General features: G+C 48.5%; 2 protein-coding genes across 6 annotated transcripts in view; one reads left to right on the forward strand and one right to left on the reverse strand.

Moving 5' to 3' along the window:
• Positions 1-12,094: 12,094 nt before the first annotated feature.
• Positions 12,095-15,811, forward strand: LOC142733379 (dynein heavy chain domain-containing protein 1-like). Its single transcript, XM_075849545.1, has 3 exons — positions 12,095-12,240; positions 13,281-14,170; positions 15,380-15,811. The coding sequence occupies exons 1-3, from the start codon at positions 12,144-12,146 to the stop codon at positions 15,710-15,712; spliced, it is 1,320 nt and encodes a 439-aa protein (XP_075705660.1). The 5' UTR covers positions 12,095-12,143; the 3' UTR covers positions 15,713-15,811.
• A 408-nt stretch (positions 15,812-16,219) lies between these two features.
• The window catches only part of RRP8 (ribosomal RNA processing 8), a 47,844-nt gene continuing 36,209 nt past the window's right edge, over positions 16,220-27,854 (reverse strand). For 4 of the 5 annotated variants that reach the window (XM_075849547.1, XM_075849549.1, XM_075849548.1 and 1 more), the window contains 6 exons: positions 27,584-27,731; positions 20,242-21,016; positions 19,840-19,969; positions 19,320-19,426; positions 17,726-17,822; positions 16,220-16,429 (listed from right to left, as the gene is read on the reverse strand). In XM_075849547.1, the coding sequence (XP_075705662.1) occupies positions 16,316-16,429; positions 17,726-17,822; positions 19,320-19,426; positions 19,840-19,969; positions 20,242-21,016; positions 27,584-27,731 (1,371 nt within the window). In that variant the 3' untranslated portion in view covers positions 16,220-16,315. Of the gene's footprint in view, positions 16,430-17,725; positions 17,823-19,319; positions 19,427-19,839; positions 19,970-20,241; positions 21,017-27,541; positions 27,732-27,854 lie in introns of those variants that run through there. The other variant, XM_075849550.1, reaches the window with a different exon arrangement.

Genomic DNA, 27,854 nt, shown 5'->3' on the forward strand with positions numbered 1-27,854 from the left:
GTCCCCCCCACACTGTATAATGGTCTCATAGTGCCCCCCACACTGTATAATGTTCTCATAGTACCCCCCACACCGTATAATGTTCTCATAGTGTCCCCACACTGTATAATGTTCTCATAGTACCCCCCACACTGTATGTTCTCATAGTACCCCCACACTGTATAATGTTCTCATAGTACCCCCCACACTGTATGTTCTCATAGTACCCCCCACACTGTATGTTCTCATAGTGCCCCCACACTGTATAATGTTCTCATAGTGTCCCCCACACCGTATAATGTTCTCATAGTACCCCCACACTGTATAATGTTCTCATAGTGCCCCCACACTGTATAATGTTCTCATAGTGCCCCCACACCGTATAATGTTCTCATAGTGTCCCCACACTATATAATGTTCTCATAGTACCCCCCACACTGTATGTTCTCATAGTGCCCCCCACACTGTATAATGTTCTCATAGTGTCCCCCACACTGTATAATGTTCTCATAGTACCCCCACACTGTATAATGTTCTCATAGTGCCCCCCACACTGTATAATGTTCTCATAGTGCCCCCCACACCGTATAATGTTCTCATAGTACCCCCCACACCGTATAATGTTCTCATAGTGTCCCCACACCGTATAATGTTCTCATAGTACCCCCCACACCGTATAATGTTCTCATAGTGCCCCCCACACTGTATAATGTTCTCATAGTGCCCCCCCACACTGTATAATGTTCTCATAGTGCCCCCACACACTGTATAATGTTCTCATAGTGCCCCCCACACTGTATAATGCCCCATAGTGCCCCCCACACTGTATAATGCCCCCATAGTGCCCCCCACACTGTATGTTCTCATAGTGCCCCCACACTGTATAATGTTCTCATAGTACCCCCCACACCGTATAATGTTCTCATAGTGTCCCCACACTATATAATGTTCTCATAGTGCCCCCACACTGTATGTTCTCATAGTGCCCCCACACTGTATAATGTTCTCATAGTGTCCCCCACACTGTATAATGTTCTCATAGTACCCCCACACTGTATAATGTTCTCATAGTGCCCCCCACACTGTATAATGTTCTCATAGTGCCCCCCACACCGTATAATGTTCTCATAGTACCCCCCACACCGTATAATGTTCTCATAGTGTCCCCACACCGTATAATGTTCTCATAGTGTCCCCCACACTGTATAATGTTCTCATAGTGCCCCCACACTGTATAATGTTCTCATAGTGCCCCCCCCACACTGTATAATGTTCTCATAGTGCCCCCACACTGTATAATGCCCCCATAGTGCCCCCCACACTGTATAATGTTCTCATAGTGCCCCCACACTGTATAATGTTCTCATAGTGCCCCCTACACTGTATAATGCCCCCATAGTGCCCCCCACACTGTATATTGTTCTCATAGTGCCCCCACACTGTATAATGTTCTCATAGTGTCCCCACACTGTATAATGTTCTCATAGTGTCCCCCACACCGTATAATGTTCTCATAGTGCCCCCCACACTGTATAATGTTCTCATAGTGCCCCCCACACTGTATAATGTTCTCATAGTGCCCCCCACACTGTATAATGTTCTCATAGTGCCCCCCACACTGTATAATGTTCTCATAGTGCCCCCACACTGTATAATGTTCTCATAGTGCCCCCACACTGTATAATGTTCTCATAGTGCCCCCCACACTGTATAATGTTCTCATAGTGCCCCCACACTGTATAATGTTCTCATAGTGCCCCCACACTGTATAATGTTCTCATAGTGCCCCCCACACTGTATAATGTTCTCATAGTGTCCCCCACAATGTATATTGTTCTCATAGTGCCCCCCACACTGTATAATGTTCTCATAGTGCCCCCACTGTATAATGTTCTCATAGTGCCCCCCACTGTATAATGTTCTCATAGTGCCCCCCACACTGTAATGTTCTCATAGTGTCCCCCACACTGTATAATGCCCCCATAGTGCCCCCCACACTGTATATTGTTCTCATAGTGTCCCCCACACTGTATTATGTTCTCATAGTGCCCCACACTGTATAATGTTCTCATAGTGCCCCCCACACTGTATAATGTTCTTATAGTGCCCCCCACTGTATAATGTTCTCATAGTGCCCCCCCACACTGTATAATGTTCTCATAGTGCCCCCCACTGTATAATGTTCTCAGTGCCCCCCCCCCCACACTGTATAATGGTCTCATAGTGCCCCCCACACCGTATAATGTTCTCATAGTGCCCCCCACACTGTATAATGTTCTCATAGCTGCCCCCACACTGTATAATGTTCTCATAGTGCCCCCCACACTGTATAATGTTCTCATAGTGCCCCCCACACCGTATAATGTTCTCATAGTGCCCCCCACACCGTATAATGTTCTCATAGTGCCCCCCACACCGTATAATGTTCTCATAGTGTCCCCCACACACTGTATAATGCCCCCATAGTGCCCCCCACACTGTATAATGTTCTCATAGTGCCCCCCACACTGTATGTTCTCATAGTGCCCCCCCACACTGTATGTTTTCATAGTGCCCCCCACTGTATAATGTTCTCAGTGCCCCCCCCACACTGTATAATGTTCTCATAGTGTCCCCCCCACACTGTATAATGGTCTCATAGTGCCCCCCACACTGTATAATGTTCTCATAGTGCCCCCCACACTGTATGTTCTCATAGTGCCCCCCCACACTGTATAATGTTCTCATAGTGCCCCCCACTGTATAATGTTCTCAGTGCCCCCCCCCACACTGTATAATGGTCTCATAGTGCCCCCCACACCGTATAATGTTCTCATAGTGTCCCCCACACTGTATAATGTTCTCATAGTGCCCCCCACACTGTATAATGTTCTCATAGTACCCCACACACTGTATAATGTTCTCATAGTGTCCCCCACACTGTATAATGTTCTCATAGTGCCCCCACACTGTATAATGTTCTCATAGTGCCCCCACACTGTATAATGTTCTCATAGTGCCCCCCACACTGTATAATGTTCTCATAGTGCCCCCACACCGTATAATGTTCTCATAGTGTCCCCACACTGTATAATGTTCTCATAGTGCCCCCCACACCGTATAATGTTCTCATAGTGCCCCCACACTGTATAATGTTCTCATAGTGCCCCCCACACTGTATAATGTTCTCATAGTGCCCCCCACACCGTATAATGTTCTCATAGTGCCCCCACACTGTATAATGTTCTCATAGTGCCCCCCACACTGTATAATGTTCTCATAGTGCCCCCCACACCGTATAATGTTCTCATAGTGCCCCCACACAGTATAATGTTCTCATAGTGCCCCCCCCACACTGTATAATGTTCTCATAGTGCCCCCCCCACACTGTATAATGTTCTCAGTGCCCCCACACACTGTATAATGTTCTCATAGTGCCCCCCACACTGTATAATGTTCTCATAGTGCCCCCACACACTGTATAATGTTCTCATAGTGCCCCCCACACTGTATAATGTTCTCATAGTGCCCCCACACTGTATAATGCCCCCATAGTGCCCCCCACACTGTATAATGTTCTCATAGTGCCCCCACACTGTATAATGTTCTCATAGTGCCCCCCCCCCACACTGTATAATGTTCTCATAGTGCCCCCCACACTGTATAATGTTCTCATAGTGCCCCCCCCACACTGTATAATGTTCTCATAGTGCTCCCCACACTGTATAATGTTCTCATAGTGTCCCCCACACTGTATAATGTTCTCATAGTGCCCCCCACACTGTATAATGTTCTCATAGTGCCCCCCACACTGTATAATGTTCTCAGTGTCCCCCACACTGTATAATGTTCTCATAGTGTCCCCCACACTGTATAATGTTCTCATAGTGCCCCCCACACTGTATAATGTTCTCATAGTGCCCCCCACACTGTATAATGTTCTCATAGTGCCCCCACACTGTATAATGTTCTCATAGTGCCCCCCACACTGTATAATGTTCTCATAGTGCCCCACACTGTATAATGTTCTCATAGTGCCCTCACACTGTATAATGTTCTCATAGTGCCCCCCACACTGTATAATGTTCTCATAGTGCTCCCCACACTGTATAATGTTCTCATAGTGTCCCCCACACTGTATAATGTTCTCATAGTGCCCCCACACACTGTATAATGTTCTCATAGTGCCCCCACACACTGTATAATGTTCTCATAGTGCCCCACACTGTATAATGTTCTCATAGTGCCCCCACACTGTATAATGTTCTCATAGTGCCCCCACACTGTATAATGTTCTCATAGTACCCCCCACACTGTATGTTCTCATAGTGCCCCCCACACTGTATAATGTTCTCATAGTGCCCCCCACACTGTATAATGTTCTCATAGTGCCCCCCACACTGTATAATGTTCTCATAGTGCCCCCCACACTGTATAATGTTCTCATAGTACCCCCCACACTGTATGTTCTCATAGTGCCCCCCACACTGTATGTTCTCATAGTGCCCCCCACACACTGTATAATGGTCTCATAGTGCCCCCCACACTGTATAATGTTCTCATAGTGCCCCCCCACACTGTATAATGTTCTCATAGTGCCCCCCCCACACTGTATAATGTTCTCATAGTGCCCCCCCACACTGTATAATGGTCTCATAGTGCCCCCCACACTGTATAATGCCCCCATAGTGCCCCCACACTGTATAATGTTCTCATAGTGTCCCCACACTGTATATTGTTCTCATAGTGCCCCCCCACACTGTATAATGTTCTCATAGTGCCCCCCCCACACTGTATAATGTTCTCATAGTGCCCCCACACTGTATAATGCCCCCATAGTGCCCCCCACACTGTATAATGTTCTCATAGTGCCCACACACTGTATAATGTTCTCATAGTGCCCCCCCACACTGTATAATGTTCTCATAGTGCCCCCCACACCGTATAATGTTCTCATAGTGCCCCCACACTGTATAATGTTCTCATAGTACCCCCCACACTGTATAATGTTCTCATAGTGCCCCCCCCACACTGTATAATGTTCTCATAGTGCCCCCCCCCCACACTGTATAATGGTCTCATAGTGCCCCCCCCACACTGTATAATGTTCTCATAGTGCCCTCACACTGTATAATGTTCTCATAGTACCCCCACACTGTATAATGTTCTCAGTGTCCCCCACACTGTATAATGTCCTCATAGTGCCCCCCACACTGTATAATGTCCTCATAGTGCCCCCCACACTGTATAATGTTCTCATAGTGCCCCCCACACTGTATAATGTTCTCATAGTGCCCCCCACACTGTATAATGTTCTCATAGTGCCCCCCACACTGTATAATGTTCTCATAGTGCCCCCACTGTATAATGTTCTCATAGTGTCCCCCACACTGTATAATGTTCTCATAGTACCCCCACACTGTATAATGTTCTCATAGTGCCCCCACTGTATAATGTTCTCATAGTGCCCCCCACACCGTATAATGTTCTCATAGTGCCTCCACACTGTATAATGTTCTCATAGTGTCCCCACACCGTATAATGTTCTCATAGTGTCCCCCACACTGTATAATGTTCTCATAGTGCCCCCACACACTGTATAATGTTCTCATAGTGCCCCCCACTGTATAATGTTCTCATAGTGCCCCCCACACTGTATAATGTTCTCATAGTGCCCCCCACACTGTATAATGTTCTCATAGTGCCTCCACACTGTATAATGTTCTCATAGTGTCCCCACACCGTATAATGTTCTCATAGTGCTCCCCCACACTGTATAATGTTCTCATAGTGCCCCCACACTGTATAATGTTCTCATAGTGCCCCCACACTGTATAATGTTCTCATAGTGCCCCCACACTGTATAATGTTCTCATAGTACCCCCACACTGTATAATGTTCTCATAGTGCCCCCACACTGTATAATGTTCTCATAGTGCCCCCACTGTATAATGTTCTCATAGTGCCTCCCACACCGTATAATGTTCTCATAGTACCCCCCACACCGTATAATGTTCTCATAGTGCGCCCCACACTGTATAATGTTCTCATAGTGCCCCCACACTGTATAATGTTCTCATAGTGCCCCCACACACTGTATAATGTTCTCATAGTTCCCCCACACTGTATAATGTTCTTAGTGCCCCCCACACTGTATAATGTTCTCATAGTGCCCCCACACTGTATAATGTTCTCATAGTACCCCCCACACTGTATAATGTTCTCATAGTGCCCCCCACACTGTATAATGTTCTCATAGTACCCCCCACACTGTATAATGTTCTCATAGTGCCCCCACACTGTATAATGTTCTCATAGTGCCCCCACACTGTATAATGTTCTCATAGTACCCCCCACACTGTATAATGTTTTCATAGTGCTCCCACACTGTATAATGTTCTCATAGTGCCCCCCACACTGTATAATGTTCTCATAGTACCCCCCACACTGTATAATGTTTTCATAGTGCTCCCACACTGTATAATGGTCTCATAGTACCCCCCACACTGTATAATGTTCTCATAGTGCCCCCCACACTGTATAATGTTTTCATAGTGCTCCCACACTGTATAATGCCCCCATAGTGCCCCCCACACCGTATAATGCCCCCATAGTGCCCCCCACACGTATAATGCCCCCATAGTGCCCCCCACACCGTATAATGCCCCCATAGTGCCCCCCACACCGTATAATGTTCTCATAGTGCCCCCCCACACTGTATAATGTTCTCATAGTGCCCCCCACACTGTATAATGTTCTCATAGTGTCCCCACACTGTATAATGTTCTCATAGTACCCCCACACTGTATAATGTTCTCATAGTGCCCCCACACACTGTATAATGTTCTCATAGTGTCCCCACACTGTATAATGTTCTCATAGTGCCCCCACACTGTATAATGCCCCCATAGTGCCCCCCACTGTATAATGTTCTCATAGTGCCCCCCACACTGTATAATGTTCTCATAGTGTCCTCCACACTGTATAATGCCCCCATAGTGCCCCCCACACCGTAAAATGCCCCCATAGTGCCCCCCACACGTATAATGCCCCCATAGTGCCCCCACACCGTATAATGCCCCCATAGTTCCCCCCACACCGTATAATGTTCTCATAGTGCCCCCCCACACTGTATAATGTTCTCATAGTGCCCCCCACACTGTATAATGTTCTCATAGTGTCCCCACACTGTATAATGTTCTCATAGTACCCCCACACTGTATAATGTTCTCATAGTGCCCCCACACTGTATAATGTTCTCATAGTGCCCCCCACACTGTATAATGTTCTCATAGTGCCCCCCCACACTGTATAATGTTCTCATAGTGTCCCCACACTGTATAATGTTCTCATAGTACCCCCACACTGTATAATGTTCTCATAGTGCCCCCACACTGTATAATGTTCTCATAGTGCCCCCCACACTGTATAATGTTCTCATAGTGCCCCCCCACACTGTATAATGCCCCCATAGTGCCCCCCACACCGTATAATGCCCCCATAGTGCCCCCCACACTGTATAATGTTCTCATAGTGCCCCCACACTGTATAATGCCCCCATAGTGCTCCCACACTGTATAATGTTCTCATAGTGCCCCCCACACTGTATAATGTTCTCATAGTGTCCTCCACACTGTATAATGTTCTCATAGTGCCCCCCACACCGTATAATGTTCTCATAGTGCCCCCCACACTGTATAATGTTCCCATAGCGCCCCCACACTGTATAATGTTCTCATAGTGTCCCCACACTGTATAATGTTCTCATAGTGCCCCCCCCACACTGTATAATGTTCTCATAGTGCCCCCCACACTGTATAATGTTCCCATAGCGCCCCCACACTGTATAATGTTCTCATAGTGCCCCCCCCCACACTGTATAATGTTCTTAGTGCCCCCACACACTGTATAATGTTCTCATAGTGCCCCCACACACTGTATAATGTTCTCATAGTGCCCCCCCACACTGTATAATGTTCTCATAGTGCCCCCCCACACTGTATAATGTTCTCATAGTGCCCCCCCACACTGTATAATGTTCTCATAGTGCCCCCCCACACTGTATAATGTTCTCATAGTGCCCCCACACACTGTATAATGTTCTCATAGTGCCCCCCCCACACTGTATAATGTTCTCATAGTGCCCCCACACACTGTATAATGTTCTCATAGTGCCCCCACACTGTATAATGTTCTCATAGTGCTCCCCACACTGTATAATGTTCTCATAGTACCCCCCACACTGTATAATGTTCTCATAGTGCTCCCCACACTGTATAATGTTCTCATAGTGTCCCCCACACTGTATAATGTTCTCATAGTGCCCCCACACACTGTATAATGTTCTCATAGTGCCCCCCACACTGTATAATGCCCCCATAGTGCCCCCCACACTGTATATTGTTCTCATAGTGCCCCCACACACTGTATAATGTTCTCATAGTGCCCCCCACACTGTATAATGTTCTCATAGTGCCCCCACACTGTATAATGTTCTCATAGTGCCCCCCACACTGTATAATGTTCTCATAGTGCCCCCACACTGTATAATGTTCTCATAGTGCCCCCCACACTGTATAATGTTCTCATAGTGCCCCCCACACTGTATGTTCTCATAGTGCCCCCACACTGTATAATGTTCTCATAGTGCCCCCCACACTGTATAATGTTCTCATAGTGCCCCCACACTGTATAATGTTCTCATAGTGCCCCCACACTGTATAATGTTCTCATAGTGCTCCCCACACTGTATAATGTTCTCATAGTACCCCCCACACTGTATAATGTTCTCATAGTGCCCCCCACACTGTATAATGCCCCCATAGTGCCCCCCACACTGTATAATGTTCTCATAGTGCCCCCACACTGTATAATGTTCTCATAGTGCCCCCCACACTGTATAATGTTCTCATAGTACCCCCCACACTGTATAATGTTCTCATAGTGCCCCCCACACTGTATAATGTCCTCATAGTGCCCCCCACACTGTATAATGTCCTCATAGTGTCCCCCACACTGTATAATGTTCTCATAGTGCCCCCCACACTGTATAATGTTCTCATAGTGTCCCCCACACTGTATAATGTTCTCATAGTGCTCCCCACACTGTATAATGTTCTCATAGTGCCCCCCACACTGTATAATGTTCTCATAGTGCTCCCCACACTGTATAATGTTCTCATAGTACCCCCCACACTGTATAATGTTCTCATAGTGCTCCCCACACTGTATAATGTTCTCATAGTGTCCCCCACACTGTATAATGTTCTCATAGTGCTCCCCACACTGTATAATGTTCTCATAGTGCCCCCCACACTGTATAATGTTCTCATAGTGCTCCCCACACTGTATAATGTTCTCATAGTACCCCCCACACTGTATAATGTTCTCATAGTGCTCCCCACACTGTATAATGTTCTCATAGTGCCCCCCACACTGTATAATGTTCTCATAGTGCCCCCCACACTGTATAATGTTCTCATAGTGCTCCCCACACTGTATAATGTTCTCATAGTGCTCCCCACACTGTATAATGTTCTCATAGTACCCCCCACACTGTATAATGTTCTCATAGTGCTCCCCACACTGTATAATGTTCTCATAGTGTCCCCCACACTGTATAATGTTCTCATAGTGCCCCCACACACTGTATAATGTTCTCATAGTGCCCCCCACACTGTATAATGCCCCCATAGTGCCCCCCACACTGTATATTGTTCTCATAGTGCCCCCACACACTGTATAATGTTCTCATAGTGCCCCCCACACTGTATAATGTTCTCATAGTGCCCCCACACTGTATAATGTTCTCATAGTGCCCCCCACACTGTATAATGTTCTCATAGTGCCCCCACACCGTATAATGTTCTCATAGTGTCCCCACACTATATAATGTTCTCATAGTGCCCCCACACTGTATAATGTTCTCATAGTGCCCCCCACACTGTATAATGTTCTCATAGTGTCCCCCACACTGTATATTGTTCTCATAGTGCCCCCCACACTGTATAATGTTCTCATAGTGCCCCCCCACACTGTATAATGTTCTCATAGTGCCCCCCACACTGTATAATGTTCTCATAGTGCCCCCCACACTGTATAATGTTCTCATAGTGCCCCCACACACTGTATAATGTTCTCATAGTGCCCCCACACTGTATAATGCCCCCATAGTGCCCCCCACACCGTATAATGCCCCCATAGTGCCCCCCACACCGTATAATGTTCTCATAGTGTCCCCCAAACTGTATAATGTTCTCATAGTGCCCCCCACACCGTATAATGTTCTCATAGTGTCCCCCACACTGTATAATGTTCTCATAGTGCCCCCCACACTGTATAATGTTCTCATAGTGTCCTCCACACTGTATAATGTTCTCATAGTGCCCCCCCACACTGTATAATGTTCTCATAGTGCCCCCACACTGTATAATGTTCTCATAGTGTCCCCCACACTGTATAATGTTCTCATAGTGTCCTCCACACTGTATAATGTTCTCATAGTACCCCCACACTGTATAATGTTCTCATAGTGCCCCCACACTGTATAATGTTCTCATAGTGCCCCCCCACACTGTATAATGTTCTCATAGTGTCCCCCACACTGTATAATGTTCTCATAGTGCCCCCACACTGTATAATGTTCTCATAGTGTCCCCCACACTGTATAATGTTCTCATAGTACCCCCACACTGTATAATGTTCTCATAGTGCCCCCACACTGTATAATGTTCTCATAGTGCCCCCACACTGTATAATGTTCTCATAGTACCCCCACACTGTATAATGTTCTCATAGTGCCCCCACACTGTATAATGTTCTCATAGTGCCCCCCACACTGTATAATGTTCTCATAGTGCCCCCACACTGTATAATGCCCCCATAGTGCCCCCTACACCGTATAATGCCCCCATAGTGCCCCCCACACCGTATAATGTTCTCATAGTGTCCCCCACACTGTATAATGTTCTCATAGTGCCCCCACACTGTATAATGTTCTCATAGTGCCCCCCCACACTGTATAATGTTCTCATAGTGTCCTCCACACTGTATAATGTTCTCATAGTGCCCCCCCACACTGTATAATGTTCTCATAGTGTCCCCCACACTGTATAATGTTCTCATAGTGCCCCCACACTGTATAAAGTTCTCATAGTGCCCCCCCACACTGTATAATGTTCTCATAGTGTCCCCACACCGTATAATGTTCTCATAGTGCCCCCACACTGTATAATGTTCTCATAGTGCCCCCACACTGTATAATGTTCTCATAGTGCCCCCACACTGTATAATGTTCTCATAGTGCCCCCACACTGTATAATGTTCTCATAGTGCCCCCACACTGTATAATGTTCTCATAGTGCCCCCACACTGTATAATGTTCTCATAGTGCCCCCACACTGTATAATGTTCTCATAGTGCCCCCCCACACTGTATAATGTTCTCATAGTGTCCTCCACACTGTATAATGTTCTCATAGTGCCCCCCCACACTGTATAATGTTCTCATAGTGCCCCCCACAATGTATATTGTTCTCATAGTGCCCCCACACACTGTATAATGTTCTCATAGTGTCCCCCACACTGTATAATGTTCTCATAGTGCCCCCCCACACTGTATAATGTTCTCATAGTGCCCCCACACTGTATAATGTTCCCATTGTGACTTCTGACACCGTACAATGCCCCCATAGTGCCCCTTACAGTATAATACCCCATACTCACCCAGCCCCGTTCCCACAACACAGAGGCCCTTCTGCAGGTCTCTTCTGGTCTATGGTTCAGCGCAGGCAGACATAATGTGGTCTCTACCTCACACCTGCCGGCGACACACCGGTCAATCAGGCGTCACACAGAGAATGATGGAGCAGCGAGCCGACAACTCTTTACTCGACCATTGTTTTCAATGGAGATACCATTGAGGCCGGGACATGACACTGGTCTCCGGGAAACATCGTCCGAAATCCAGGACTGTCCTGCACTAGAGCTCTGCCTTACCCAGGTCGCCCACCTCTGGATTACAGGGATTTATAGGGGGAACATCCTCCTGCTCCAGAATCTCCTCCCCCCCCCCCCCCCCCCCCGCAGCCACCGTCTCTTTCCGGGGCCTCACATTTCTCCATTGTCCTTGTAGGTGCCGTTATATACGGAGGTCACGTTGTAGATGATGAAGATGCTCAGTCCGTCATGGCGGTGGTGCAGTATTCCCTGCAGGAATCTAATCAGTGGAGCAGCCGAGGACTTTCCCACTTGATGTCAGCAATGGTGGCGGGTGGTGTCACTGGTAAGAGCCACGTGACCAGAATATAAAGCTGCTGCTCCAGGGAGGTGACGGCGGGGGGTGTAATAATACAGAATTATAGGACCATGACAAAAGCCGAAGCATTATATATATATATATACACACACACACGCGAGTGCGGACGCACGCACACAAATTCCTCCATGTAGTGTAATGTGGGGGGGTCACATACTTTCCTCCATGTAGTGTAATGTGGGGGGGGGGTGGTCACATACTTTCCTCCATGTAGTGTAATGTAATGTGGTGGGGGCACATACTTTCCTCCATGTAGTGTAATGTGTGTGGGGGGGGGGTCACATACTTTCCTCCATGTAGTGTAATGTGGGGGGGGGGCACATACTTTCCTCCATGTAGTGTAATGTGGGGGGGGTCACATACTTTCCTCCATGTAGTGTAATGTGGGGGGTCACATACTTTCCTCCATGTAGTGTAATGTTTGGGGGGGGGGGCACATACTTTCCTCCATGTAGTGTAATGTGGGGGGGGGGGGCATATGCTTTCCTCCATGTAGTGTAATGTGGGGGGTATTTCCAGCATGGGGGACATAGTGGCGGCACTCTGTACGGGCGCCTGCGGTTCGTCTCGCGATACGTGGGATCTGTATTCTGCATCGTATGGCGGCCGCTTCGTTCTAGGGGAGGGTCAGTGCCAAAGATAAAGAATTGGAGGCTTCTGGGAGAACTTTCTGATGGAGGGAAATCCACACAGGAACACTGAACCCTGGGAAGAGGCGCACGCGTTCCTTCACCGACATTGTTACGGGGGAACCTGGTGTATGAGGCCGGATCGGTGATGTCATCACTATGGAGATATCTCGATCCTGTAATTTGAGGTTCGGGGGTGACCGGGGTCAAGGCCTCACGCACACAGCCATGTCCCGAGCATTATACCGTCACCCATAGAGGTTTGTAGGGCCGCGCGCTGCCGCCATCCGCCCCCGATTTATTCCGACGGACGCCGGTGGCATCGGAGGCCGGGTGTCCGCACGTTCCTGTACATGGTCTTCTCTTCTGCCGTTTCAGGTCGCTGGATGAACAGATTTACACGGTGCCTGCAGAAGTCCCTGTCTAGGAGAGATCCAGCGGCTCTAGGCCTAAGTGAAGGTCTGAAGACCACGATCACAGAGATCTTCGGGCAGAAGCTTCTCGCAGACCTGCTCATCACTCAGGACGTCTGGACGGTCGGCCCCACCACCGGTGAAGACCACGGAGCTCGTCTGGAGTACTCAGCAGGTTCTTATAGGAGGAGGACATCTTCAGGGACTGCGTGTAGTCCCAGGTCTACAGTGGTACCAAATACAAGAAGTCTTCTACATCAGTGTCAGGTCCTCCTGCTGGAGCTGGAAGATGAAGAGCAGAAGACACGGCGGGAGCCGGACACCGGACGTCGTCTTCCGGAAGATCAACAAGTGTCAGGACTGAACACCAGTCGCGTCGTCTGTTCCTCTGAATGGCCTAAAGAAGCGGAAGAGAAGCCACCAGCAGCCGCCGCCGCCGCTCCCCCGCGTCAGCCGGATGGAGGGTCTGAGCCGCGTCCTCTGCTCAGTTTCCTTCTTGGCGAGTGGAAGCTGCTGCACACCATGCTTCAGGCAGCCACCCAGGAGATGACAGACGTGGCTTCTTCCTGCCGCTGCCAACGCTGTGACGATATAAGGAAGGTGCTGAGTGAGGGGCGTGTGCCGCCCTGGTGGAACGTCTACTCTCCAGCCTCGCCCGTTCCTCCGCAGCTCTGGATCCAGGGCCTTCACGTGCGGGGGAAGCTTCTGTCCACCTATATTTCTGAGCCCAGTCCCTTCAATGTCCCCTATAACATCAGCGTCTTCCAGCAGCCGAGCCGCCTCCTCCACAGCCTCCTGCAGGAACGAGCACTGGAGGACCACCGGGAGCTGGAGCGTTATCACCTACACGTGCAGGTACCGGGGGACACTGGGGTGCAGGAGCATTATATTATATCACGCTGGAACGGCTCGTACCGCTATAAGAAACAAAAGCTGCAAAATGTGCCACAAAACGAAAAGAGAGAAGCAGCGACTCTCCCGAGACCCCCACTCCTCATACTGTATAATGGGCACCGCATCAGTCAGACCACCACTCCCTACACCGTATAACGGGCACCGCATCAGTCAGACCACCACTCCCTACACCGTATAATGGGCACCGCATCAGTCAGACCCCCCGCTCCTCATACTGTATAATGGGCACCGCGTTAGTCAGAGCACCACTCCTCATACTGTATAATGGGCACCGCGTCAGTCAGACCACCACTCCTCATACTGTATAATGGGCACCGCGTCAGTCAGACCACCACTCCCTACACCATATAATGGGCACCGCGCTCGTCAGACCACCGCTCCTCATACTGTATAACAGGCACCACGTGAGTCAGACCACCACTCCTCATACTGTATAATGGGCACGAGAGTCAGACCCCCGCTCCTCATACTGTATAATGAGCACCGCGTCAGTCAGACCACCACTCCCTACACCGTATAATGGGCACCACGTGAGTCAGACCACTGCTCCTCATACTGTATAATGGGCACCGCGTCAGTCAGACCACCACTCCCTACACCGTATAATGGGCACCACGTGAGTCAGACCACCGCTCCTCATACTGTATAACGGGCACCACGTGAGTCAGACCACCACTCCTCATACTGTATAATGGGCACGAGAGTCAGACCCCCGCTCCTCATACTGTATAATGAGCACCGCGTCAGTCAGACCACCACTCCCTACACCGTATAATGGGCACCATGTGAGTCAGACCACTGCTCCTCATACTGTATAATGGGCACCATGTGAGTCAGACCCCCGCTCCTCATACTGTATAATGGGCACCGCATGAGTCAGCCCATGTGTGTGTATATATAGGACACACCCCGCATCCTTCAGGTAGCGCTGCATTCGTCAGCAATCTTAGAGCCAACTTAATCTGAGCACTGGCAGTTCTCATCTTGAGAAGACACCCCCATGTGATATTAGAGGTCGCCCCCTGTAGGTGCGGAGAGTCTGGGGGAACGGTCCTTCTCACCATGCGGTTCGAGTCGCAAGTTAATCTGTTTCAAATATTGTAGGAGTTTGTTTTCCTCACGCTCTTTGTCCTGTTGTGTGATTGGCAGGTGTCTGGCAGAACGTCGCCCTCGCTGCAGCCTCAGGGGATCTCATTGGTCGGGATACATCTGTGCCATGCCCTCTGGGACACTCGTCTGAATTTACTACAAGAGACTCTGTCCCCACAGCTCTGCAGCCTTCCCGTGGTACACGTCTCCGCAGCGCCAGAAAACCGCGGCACCGAATACCACGCCCCACCGTCCGAGTATCTGTGTCCACTGTACACCCAGGAGGGCACCGGAGGGAATCAGGAAAACCCACTGCTGCTCCTCCCACTTCCCACCAAGGTCCCCCCCTGTGTGTGGAGCCAGCGCAGAGTTCACGCCCTCAGTTTACTGTGACATCAGAGATGAAGCGAAGACATCATCAAAATAAAAACCAGTGAATAAACCCGAAACCACCGCAAATATGATTGTGGGGAGACCACATTATTTATCTTACAGCAGACTGAGGCACGAGGCGCCCGCACCACTCCCGGCCCGGCGGGGCGCCCGCACCACTCCCGGCGCGGCGGGGCGCCCGCACCACTCCCGGCGCGGCGGGGCGCCCGCACCACTCCCGGCGCGGCGGGGCGCCCGCACCACTCCCGGCGCGGCGGGGCGCCCGCACCACTCCCGGCGCGGCGGGGCGCCCGCACCACTCCCGGCGCGGCGGGGCGCCCGCACCACTCCCGGCGCGGCGGGGCGCCCGCACCACTCCCGGCCCGGCGGGGCGCCCGCACCACTCCCGGCCCGGCGGGGCGCCCGCACCACTCCCGGCCCGGCGGGGCGCCCGCACCACTCCCGGCCCGGCGGGGCGCCCGCACCACTCCCGGCCCGGCGGGGCGCCCTGGTTACTGACAAAACAAGTTAAATATTACAAAATATAATTTATTTGTACAGAAGGTGGAGTTGAAGCTTATGTGATGTCTGGAATGGCCCCTGGAGCCCGGTATTGGCACTCATTCATCTCTTCTTGTACAGACACGGCTTCAGCTCTAGGCCAGAATGTTTGGCTGCATCTCGTGCACGTCCCGTCTTACTGAACTCAAAGAGGAAGAAGTACGTGTTCTCCGTGTTCTGAGGATAAGACAATCACTGAAGTATTACTCCACCCAGTAAAAAAATGAAGCGATCGTTACTCCACCCAGTAAAAAAATGAAGCGATCGTTACTCCACCCAGTAAGGAATGAAGCGATCGTTACTCCACCCAGTAAAAAAATGAAGCGATCGTTACTCCACCCAGTAAAAAAATGAAGCGATCGTTACTCCACCCAGTAAGGAATGAAGCGATCGTTACTCCACCCAGTAAAAAAATGAAGCGATCGTTACTCCACCCAGTAAAAAAATGAAGCGATCGTTACTCCACCCAGTAAGGAATGAAGCGATCGTTACTCCACCCAGTAAGGAATGAAGGGATCGTTACTCCACCCAGTAAAGAATGAAGGGATCGTTACTCCACCCAGTAAAGAATGAAGGGATCGTTACTCCACCCAGTAAAGAATGAAGGGATCGTTACTCCACCCAGTAAAGAATGAAGGGATCGTTACTCCACCCAGTAAAGAATGAAGGGATCGTTACTCCACCCAGTAAAGAATGAAGGGATCGTTACTCCACCCAGTAAGGAATGAAGGGATCGTTACTCCACCCAGTAAGGAATGAAGGGATCGTTACTCCACCCAGTAAGGAATGAAGGGATCGTTACTCCACCCAGTAAGGAATGAAGGGATCGTTACTCCACCCAGTAAAGAATGAAGGGATCGTTACTCCACCCAGTAAAGAATGAAGGGATCGTTACTCCACCCAGTAAGGAATGAAGGGATCGTTACTCCACCCAGTAAGGAATGAAGGGATCGTTACTCCACCCAGTAAGGAATGAAGGGATCGTTACTCCACCCAGTAAGGAATGAAGGGATCGTTACTCCACCCAGTAAGGAATGAAGGGATCGTTACTCCACCCAGTAAGGAATGAAGGGATCGTTACTCCACCCAGTAAGGAATGAAGGGATCGTTACTCCACCCAGTAAGGAATGAAGGGATCGTTACTCCACCCAGTAAGGAATGAAGGGATCGTTACTCCACCCAGTAAGGAATGAAGGGATCGTTACTCCACCCAGTAAGGAATGAAGGGATCGTTACTCCACCCAGTAAGAAATGAAGGGATCGTTACCCCACCCAGTAAGAAATGAAGGGATCGTTACTCCACCCAGTAAAAGAAAAGGGATCGTTACTCCACCTAATACAGAAGCTATAACTTAATTATCCCCTTAGTATATTCGGCCTGTCTGACGATGAAGAGGAGGATTTAGCTTGTGACTATTGGGTGGAGTAGTGTAAGAATGCAGGGTGGAGTCGCACACAGCCGCCTCGAATTACCTTATTGATGCTCTTGAACCCCAACTGTGACATCGCGCTGACGAATTGTCGGACGTCCTCAAATCGACTGCTCACCTCAGCAACAAGTAACACTCCACTGAGACGAGGGAAAGGATAAGAGACTGAGACAACAAGTAACACTCCATTGAATGTGTCAATGTAAAGACATCAGGCTAAAAGCAACACCCCCCCCACCCTACAAAGGAAGCGGAGTGCCATAGAACTTACCAAATAAAACGCAGCAACAAGTAACACTCCTCCTGATAGAGAGATGAGAGCGCGTGATCGTCCTTACCACACTCATCCGTCTGTGAGGATCAGGAGGAGTGTTACTTCTTGCCACGTTCTCTTGGTAAATGTCTCGCTTCTCATGGTCAGGTGGGGTGTTCTTTGTTGACTTATTCTCTTTGGTAAATTGTAGGACATTCACCTGTTTAGCTGGAGGAGTGACACTTATTGCTGCATTCTCTACAGTAAGGGCAGATACACACGAACGCTGCGTTTTGCGCGCGCAAAAACCATTTGACAGCTGCGTGTCATCCGTGTCGCTGCGTGATTTTCGCGCAGCCGCCATCATAGAGATGAGGCTAGTCGACGGCCGTCACTGTCCAAGGTGCTGAAAGAGATAACTGATCGGCAGTAACTCAGCACCCTCGACAGTGAATGCCGAACACAATATCGAAAAACCTGTAGAAAAAAAAGAAAAAGTTCGTACTTACCGAGAACTTCCCGGCCGTTGCCTTGGTGACGCTTCCTTGGTGACGCGCCTCTCTTGACATCGGGCCCCACCTCCCTGGATGACGCGCCAGTCCATGTGACCACTGCAGCCTGTGCTTGGCCTGTGATTGGCTGGAGCTGTCACTTGGACTGAATTGTCATCCCGGGAGGTCAGACTGGAGGAAGAAGCCAGGAGTTAGCGGTAAGTCAGAACTTAGTTTTTTTTTCTACAGGTTCATGTATATTGGGATCGGAAGTCACGGTCCTGAAACAGTTTAACTCTTTCAGCACCATGGACAGTGACTATCTCCTGATGTCGCGTACCGATAATTTTTTTGCCGAGTTCGGCCGAACCCGGTGAAGTTCGGTTCGGTTGTCCGGCTTCGCTCATCGCAAAGACACTCCGTTTGGATGTTCGGAAACAGAAAAGCACGTGGTGCTTTTCTGTTTTTTAATTCATCCTTTTCACTGCTGTTGCGCGAATCACGCTCGTCCCACGGAAGTGCTTCCGTGTGGTGCGCGTGATTTTCACGCACCCATTGACTTCAGAGTTATTGAACCCGTCGCGCTTTTTGCGCAGCAGACAAACGCTGCGCAAAAAGCACGGACTGTCTGTACTGCCCCATAGACTTGTCAATACAAGTGAAAACCACGCGGCCCGCACGGACCGAATACACGCTCGTGTGAATCCCCCCTAAAGGTTATAACAAATAAAACGCAGCAACGAGTAACACTCCTCCAGAAAAACAGTGGTGAACGTGCCATGGCAGGAAAGTTGGGGGGGGGTCAACTCTGTGGAGTCTTTGCCCCCCCCCACAATAAACTATAAGGTGATGACATCACAAATCTCTGATGACGTCATCTACGAGTTCCTCACCCCAACTTCAAGACACGATTCGCCTCCTGCAGGAAATCCCCGAGATTCTTCCCCATCAGCGAGAGACAGAAAACGGCGACATCAACCGATCCGTCCAGGAGCGGCACCTGAGGACAGAGAGACAGTCAGACGGCCCCCGACGAGGCCCCCCCCCCCCACCATAGAGACAGCCACACAGAGTTGCAAACCCCCTGCAGTGACAGTTATGTGAGAACTGCAGCTGCCACTAGGGGGAGTTTCTGCTTACAATGGACTGAATAATATATTTTATCTGCCTGCAGCCACCACTAGGGGGCGGTCACAGTTGTTATTATTATGTAACAGTCTATGCAGGGGATTTGGTGCTCTGTATCAGGAGATTAGAGCTCCGCCCCAATAAAGAAACATGTAATTAATCAGCTCAGAACATTGAACCTCAAGTGAATTTTTTAACCTCTTAACCACCTGGCAGTTCTAACCCGACTATGGAGAGATGACCGGAGGAGTGAGGCATGCTGGGAGGCTTCTAGAATTCCATTACCTTGGCTATGTCGCACACGGTGACGTGATCGTTCAGGGCCACCAGGTCAAAAGAATGAACCTTGTTCCGAACACTGCGCGCCAAGAGGGCGTCTCCACAGCCAAAATCAGCGACCACCAGAGAGGACGGCCTAGAAGACACGCGAGGAAACAAGTGACAACCAGAAGATCAGGACTATACAAACATGACGGCGCCGGAGCAAACACCAGGCGGCGCGCCGGAGCAAACACCAGGCGGCGCGCCGGAGCAGAGACGCCGCGCTCTAATACAAGACAATATCCCCTGAGCTTTAGATGCAGCAGACTGGCATTCGTTCATTCCCAGGCTGATACCAGAAGCCTCAGATGTACAAATGGCGCCAGCAGGGGGAGCCACTATCCGGGGACACAGAGGGCTACTGACCTGTTCTTGATGTACTTTATGATCTCAGTGATGGGGTTGACCGGCCAGCGCTGGACCTGCTGTGAGAAGCCGGAGTGATAGATGGTGAAGGCCTCAGGGTCTCGCTGGAAGAGGTTGAGGGCGTCTTGACTATCGGACGTGTAGAGCTGTTGGTTAATGTAGCGGAAGCGCGCAGCAGTCAGTCTCTGCTCCATACGAGCGCGCAGCTCTGCTGATGGGTCTCTCGCAGCCTCGCTGTTATCAGCCTCTGCCTGCTCACAGTCGTTGAGGTTTGCAGCAGGGTCCTCCTCACTGGGAGTCTTGGCCTTCTCTCCGGCCTCACGTTGCATCATCATCTTAAGCTTCTTCAGTCTGGATCTCTCCCGAGGAGTCACATGTGGAGGAGTCCCCTGTGGAGGAGCCCGGTCACCCGCAGCATCTCCTGACGCCCGCACCTTCTTCTTCGGCACATGCCGTTTCTGTGCAGATCCTCCGGGAACCTTCTCTCCTCGGTCTGACCGATATTTACCTTCCCCAGACATTGCCCCATTTAGTTTCCCCCGTGACTCTTCCCAGACCACTGAGTCCTCTGCTCCCGCATCTCCGTCAGTGCTCCGACCACGTCCCTCTGTTTTTCCTACGACTGTCCCAGGGACCACTTTGAACTTGTTCCGATTCTTCTTCTTATTCTTCAGCTTGTTCCGCCACTGCCTGCGGTTCAGTCGCTCTCCAGAATGTAGGGGGCGCTCTGCTATAAGGGCATCTTCAGGTGGGGAGGTCTCTATGCTCATCACATCTGAGGAAAGAGAGGAAGGTCACTGTACCCCCCCAACGTTACGATTCTAACACTCAGTTATTACCCATCCCCCGATACAGCATCACAGGGCGGAAATCAGACACGTCTGCAACATGTTCAAACAACTCCACAGTCATCCTCCAGAGTATTAATACTAGAGCAGCGCTATCACACACAGTCATCCTCCAGAGTATTAATACTAGAGCAGCGCTATCACACACAGTCATCCTCCAGAGTATAAATACTAGAGCAGAGCTATCACACAGTCATCCTCCAGAGTATTAATACTAGAGCAGAGCTATCACACAGTCATCCTCCAGAGTATTAATACTAGAGCAGTGCTATCACACACAGTCATCCTCCAGAGTATTAATACTAGAGCAGTGCTATCACACACAGTCATCCTCCAGAGTATTAATACTAGAGCAGAGCTATCACACGCCGTCATCCTCCAGAGTATTAATACTAGAGCAGTGCTATCACACGCAGTCATCCTCCAGAGTATTAATACTAGAGCAGAGCTATCACACACAGTCATCCTCCAGAGCATTAATACTAGAGCAGAGTTACCACACACAGTCATCCTCCAGAGTATTAATACTAGAGCAGAGCTATCACACAGTCACCCTCCAGAGTATTAATACTAGAGCAGTGCTATCACACACAGTCACCCTCCAGAGTATTAATACTAGAGCAGAGCTATCACACAGTCATCCTCCAGAGTATTAATACTAGAGCAGTGCTATCACATACAGTCATCCTCCAGAGTATTAATACTAGAGCAGTGCTATCACAGTCACCCTCCAGAGTATTAATACTAGAGCAGAGCTATCACACACAGTCATCCACCAGAGTATTACTACTAGAGCAGTGCTATCACACACAGTCATCCTCCAGAGTATTAATACTAGAGCAGTGCTATCACACGCAGTCATCCTCCAGAGTATTAATACTAGAGCAGTGCTATCACACGCAGTCATCCTCCAGAGTATTAATACTAGAGCAGTGCTATCACACAGTCATCCTGCAGAGTATTAATACTAGAGCAGAGCTATCACACACAGTCATCCTCCAGAGTATTAATACTAGAGCAGCGCTATCACACAGTCATCCTCCAGAGTATAAATACTAGAGCAGCGCTATCACACGCAGTCATCCTCCAGAGTATTAATACTAGAGCAGAGCTATCACACACAGTCATCCTCCAGAGTATTAATACTAGAGCAGAGTTACCACACACAGTCATCCTCCAGAGTATTAATACTAGAGCAGTGCCATCACACACAGTCATCCTCCAGAGTATTAATACTACAGCAGAGCTATCACACAGTCATCCTCCAGAGTATTAATACTAGAGCAGTGCTATCACACACAGTCATCCTCCAGAGTATTAATACTAGAGCAGTGCTATCACACACAGTCATCCTCCAGAGTATTAATACAAGAGCAGAGCTATCACACGCTGTCATCCTCCAGAGTATTAATACTAGAGCAGTGCCATCACACACAGTCATCCTCCAGAGTATTAATACTAGAGCAGTGCTATCACACAGTCACCCTCCAGAGTATTAATACAAGAGCAGAGCTATCACACGCTGTCATCCTCCAGAGTATTAATACTAGAGCAGTGCTATCACACACAGTCACCCTCCAGAGTATTAATACTAGAGCAGAGCTATCACACAGTCATCCTCCAGAGTATTAATACTAGAGCAGTGCTATCACATACAGTCATCCTCCAGAGTATTAATACTAGAGCAGTGCTATCACAGTCACCCTCCAGAGTATTAATACTAGAGCAGAGCTATCACAGTCACCCTCCAGAGTATTAATACTAGAGCAGAGCTATCACACGCAGTCATCCTGCAGAGTATTAATACTAGAGCAGAGCTATCACACAGTCATCCTCCAGAGTATTAATACTAGAGCAGAGCTATCACAGTCACCCTCCAGAGTATTAATACTAGAGCAGAGCTATCACAGTCACCCTCCAGAGTATTAATACTAGAGCAGTGCTATCACACACAGTCATCCTCCAGAGTATTAATACAAGAGCAGAGCTATCACACGCTGTCACCCTCCAGAGTATTAATACTAGAGCAGAGCTATCACACGCCGTCATCCTCCAGAGTATTAATACTAGAGCAGCGCTATCACACACAGTCATCCTCCAGAGTATTAATACTAGAGCAGAGCTATCACACACAGTCATCCTCCAGAGTATTAATACTAGAGCAGTGCCATCACACAGTCATCCTCCAGAGTATTAATACTAGAGCAGTGCTATCACACACAGTCATCCTCCAGAGTATTAATACTAGAGCAGAGTTACCACACACAGTCATCCTCCAGAGTATTAATACTAGAGCAGAGCTATCACACGCCGTCATCCTCCAGAGTATTACTACTAGAGCAGTGCCATCACACACAGTCATCCTCCAGAGTATTAATACTACAGCAGAGCTATCACACAGTCATCCTCCAGAGTATTAATACTAGAGCAGTGCTATCACATACAGTCATCCTCCAGAGTATTAATACTAGAGCAGTGCTATCACAGTCACCCTCCAGAGTATTAATACTAGAGCAGAGCTATCACACACAGTCATCCACCAGAGTATTACTACTAGAGCAGTGCTATCACACACAGTCATCCTCCAGAGTATTAATACTAGAGCAGTGCTATCACACAGTCATCCTCCAGAGTATTAATACTAGAGCAGCGCTATCACACAGTCATCCTCCAGAGTATAAATACTAGAGCAGCGCTATCACACAGTCATCCTCCAGAGTATTAATACTAGAGCAGCGCTATCACACAGTCATCCTCCAGAGTATTAATACTAGAGCAGAGTTACCACACACAGTCATCCTCCAGAGTATTAATACTAGAGCAGAGCTATCACACGCCGTCATCCTCCAGAGTATTACTACTAGAGCAGTGCCATCACACACAGTCATCCTCCAGAGTATTAATACTACAGCAGAGCTATCACACAGTCATCCTCCAGAGTATTAATACTAGAGCAGTGCTATCACACACAGTCATCCTCCAGAGTATTAATACTAGAGCAGTGCTATCACACACAGTCATCCTCCAGAGTATTAATACAAGAGCAGAGCTATCACACGCTGTCATCCTCCAGAGTATTAATACTAGAGCAGTGCCATCACACACAGTCATCCTCCAGAGTATTAATACTAGAGCAGTGCTATCACACAGTCACCCTCCAGAGTATTAATACAAGAGCAGAGCTATCACACGCTGTCATCCTCCAGAGTATTAATACTAGAGCAGTGCTATCACACACAGTCACCCTCCAGAGTATTAATACTAGAGCAGAGCTATCACACAGTCATCCTCCAGAGTATTAATACTAGAGCAGTGCTATCACATACAGTCATCCTCCAGAGTATTAATACTAGAGCAGTGCTATCACAGTCACCCTCCAGAGTATTAATACTAGAGCAGAGCTATCACAGTCACCCTCCAGAGTATTAATACTAGAGCAGAGCTATCACACGCAGTCATCCTGCAGAGTATTAATACTAGAGCAGAGCTATCACACAGTCATCCTCCAGAGTATTAATACTAGAGCAGAGCTATCACAGTCACCCTCCAGAGTATTAATACTAGAGCAGAGCTATCACAGTCACCCTCCAGAGTATTAATACTAGAGCAGTGCTATCACACGCAGTCATCCTCCAGAGTATTAATACTAGAGCAGAGCTATCACAGTCACCCTCCAGAGTATTAATACTAGAGCAGAGCTATCACAGTCACCCTCCAGAGTATTAATACAAGAGCAGAGCTATCACACGCTGTCACCCTCCAGAGTATTAATACTAGAGCAGTGCTATCACACAGTCATCCTCCAGAGTATTAATACTAGAGCAGTGCCATCACACAGTCATCCTCCAGAGTATTAATACTAGAGCAGAGCTACCACACGCAGTCATCCTCCACAGTATTAATACTAGAGCAGTGCTATCACACACAGTCATCCTGCAGAGTATTAATACTAGAGCAGAGCTATCACACGCAGTCATCCTCCAGAGTATTAATACTAGAGCAGAGCTATCACATAGTCATCCTCCAGAGTATTAATACTAGAGCAGTGCCATCACAGTCATCCTCCAGAGTATTAATACTAGAGCAGAGCTACCACACGCAGTCATCCTCCAGAGTATTAATACTAGAGCAGAGCTATCACATAGTCATCCTCCAGAGTATTAATACTAGAGCAGTGCCATCACACAGTCATCCTCCAGAGTATTAATACTAGAGCAGAGCTACCACACGCAGTCATCCTCCACAGTATTAATACTAGAGCAGTGCTATCACACACAGTCATCCTGCAGAGTATTAATACTAGAGCAGAGCTATCACATAGTCATCCTCCAGAGTATTAATACTAGAGCAGTGCCATCACACAGTCATCCTCCAGAGTATTAATACTAGAGCAGAGCTACCACACGCAGTCATCCTCCACAGTATTAATACTAGAGCAGTGCTATCACACACAGTCATCCTGCAGAGTATTAATACTAGAGCAGAGCTATCACACGCAGTCATCCTCCAGAGTATTAATACTAGAGCAGCGCTATTAGTCACCCTCCAGAGTATTAATACTAGAGCAGAGCTACCACACGCAGTCATCCTCCACAGTATTAATACTAGACCAGTGCTATCACACAGTCATCCTGCAGAGTATTAATACTAGAGCAGAGCTATCACACACAGTCATCCTCCAGAGTATTAATACTAGAGCAGTGCTATCACACACAGTCATCCTGCAGAGTATTAATACTAGAGCAGTGCTATCACACAGTCATCCTCCAGAGTATTAATACTAGAGCAGAGCTATCACACAGTCATCCTCCAGAGTATTAATACTAGAGCAGTGCTATCACACACAGTCATCCTCCAGAGTATTAATACTAGAGCAGTGCTATCACACGCAGTCATCCTCCAGAGTATTAATACTAGAGCAGTGCTATCACACAGTCACCCTCCAGAGTATTAATACTAGAGCAGTGCTATCACACAGTCATCCTCCAGAGTATTAATACTAGAGAAGTGCTATCACACGCAGTCATCCTCCAGAGTATTACTACTAGAGCAGTGCTATCACACGCAGTCATCCTCCAGAGTATTAATACTAGAGCAGTGCTATCACACGCAGTCATCCTCCAGAGTATTAATACTAGAGCAGAGCTATCACATAGTCATCCACCAGAGTATTAATACTAGAGCAGTGCCATCACACACAGTCATCCTCCAGAGTATTAATACTAGAGCAGTGCTATCACACACAGTCATCCTCCAGAGCATTAATACTAGAGCAGTGCTATCACACACAGTCATCCTCCAGAGTATTAATACAAGAGCAGAGCTATCACACGCTGTCATCCTCCAGAGTATTAATACTAGAGCAGTGCCATCACACACAGTCATCCTCCAGAGTATTAATACTAGAGCAGTGCTATCACACAGTCACCCTCCAGAGTATTAATACAAGAGCAGAGCTATCACACGCTGTCATCCTCCAGAGTATTAATACTAGAGCAGTGCTATCACACACAGTCACCCTCCAGAGTATTAATACTAGAGCAGAGCTATCACACAGTCATCCTCCAGAGTATTAATACTAGAGCAGTGCTATCACATACAGTCATCCTCCAGAGTATTAATACTAGAGCAGTGCTATCACAGTCACCCTCCAGCGTATGAATACTAGAGCAGAGCTATCACACGCAGTCATCCTCCAGAGTATTACTACTAGAGCAGAGCTATCACACGCAGTCATCCTCCAGAGTATTAATACTAGAGAAGTGCTATCACACGCAGTCATCCTCCAGAGTATTACTACTAGAGCAGAGCTATCACACGCAGTCATCCTCCAGAGCATTAATACTAGAGCAGTGCTATCACACACAGTCATCCTCCAGAGTATTAATACTAGAGCAGTGCTATCACACACAGTCATCCTGCAGAGTATTAATACTAGAGCAGAGCTATCACACGCAGTCATCCTCCAGAGTATTAATACTAGAGCAGAGCTATCACACACAGTCATCCTCCAGAGTATTAATACTAGAGCAGTGCCATCACATAGTCATCCTCCGGAGTATTAATACTAGAGCAGTGCTATCACACACAGTCACCCTCCAGAGTATTACTACTAGAGCAGCGCTATCACACAGTCATCCTTCAGAGTATAAATACTAGAGCAGCGCTATCACACAGTCATCCTCCAGAGCATTAATACTAGAGCAGAGCTATCACACACAGTCATCCTCCGGAGTATTAATACTACAGCAGAGCTATCACACACAGTCATCCTCCAGAGCATTAATACTAGAGCAGTGCTATCACACGCAGTCATCCTCCAGAGTATTAATACTAGAGCAGTGCTATCACACGCAGTCATCCTCCAGAGTATTAATACTAGAGCAGTGCTATCACACACAGTCATCCTCCAGAGCATTAATACTAGCTATCTCACACAGGGACACACATACTTTTGGGGACAGTACACCGACTTGTAGATCACGTGATCAGACCTGGAGCGGTTTTCTTCCGTTTCTTGGAAAGCGTGGAGTCTGGAGGAGGCGGGAGGTCTGGGTGGAGAGCACTAGGAGTATTGAGGGTGCGCAGTAGCTCCAAGAGCTGCCGATTCCTCTTCAGCCGCTTCTTTCTGCTGGTTGTTCCCTGGTGAGAAGAGGAACATTTCTATGATTGACAAGTGACGTGGCATGCAGGGCACAGATATACAGCGGAGGGACCCCCGCGCCCGACAGGGACCCCCGCGCCCGACAGGGACCCCTGTAATAC

Source organism: Rhinoderma darwinii, unplaced genomic scaffold, assembly GCF_050947455.1.
Source record: "Rhinoderma darwinii isolate aRhiDar2 unplaced genomic scaffold, aRhiDar2.hap1 Scaffold_950, whole genome shotgun sequence".
NCBI classification, from domain to species: Eukaryota; Metazoa; Chordata; class Amphibia; order Anura; family Rhinodermatidae; genus Rhinoderma; species Rhinoderma darwinii.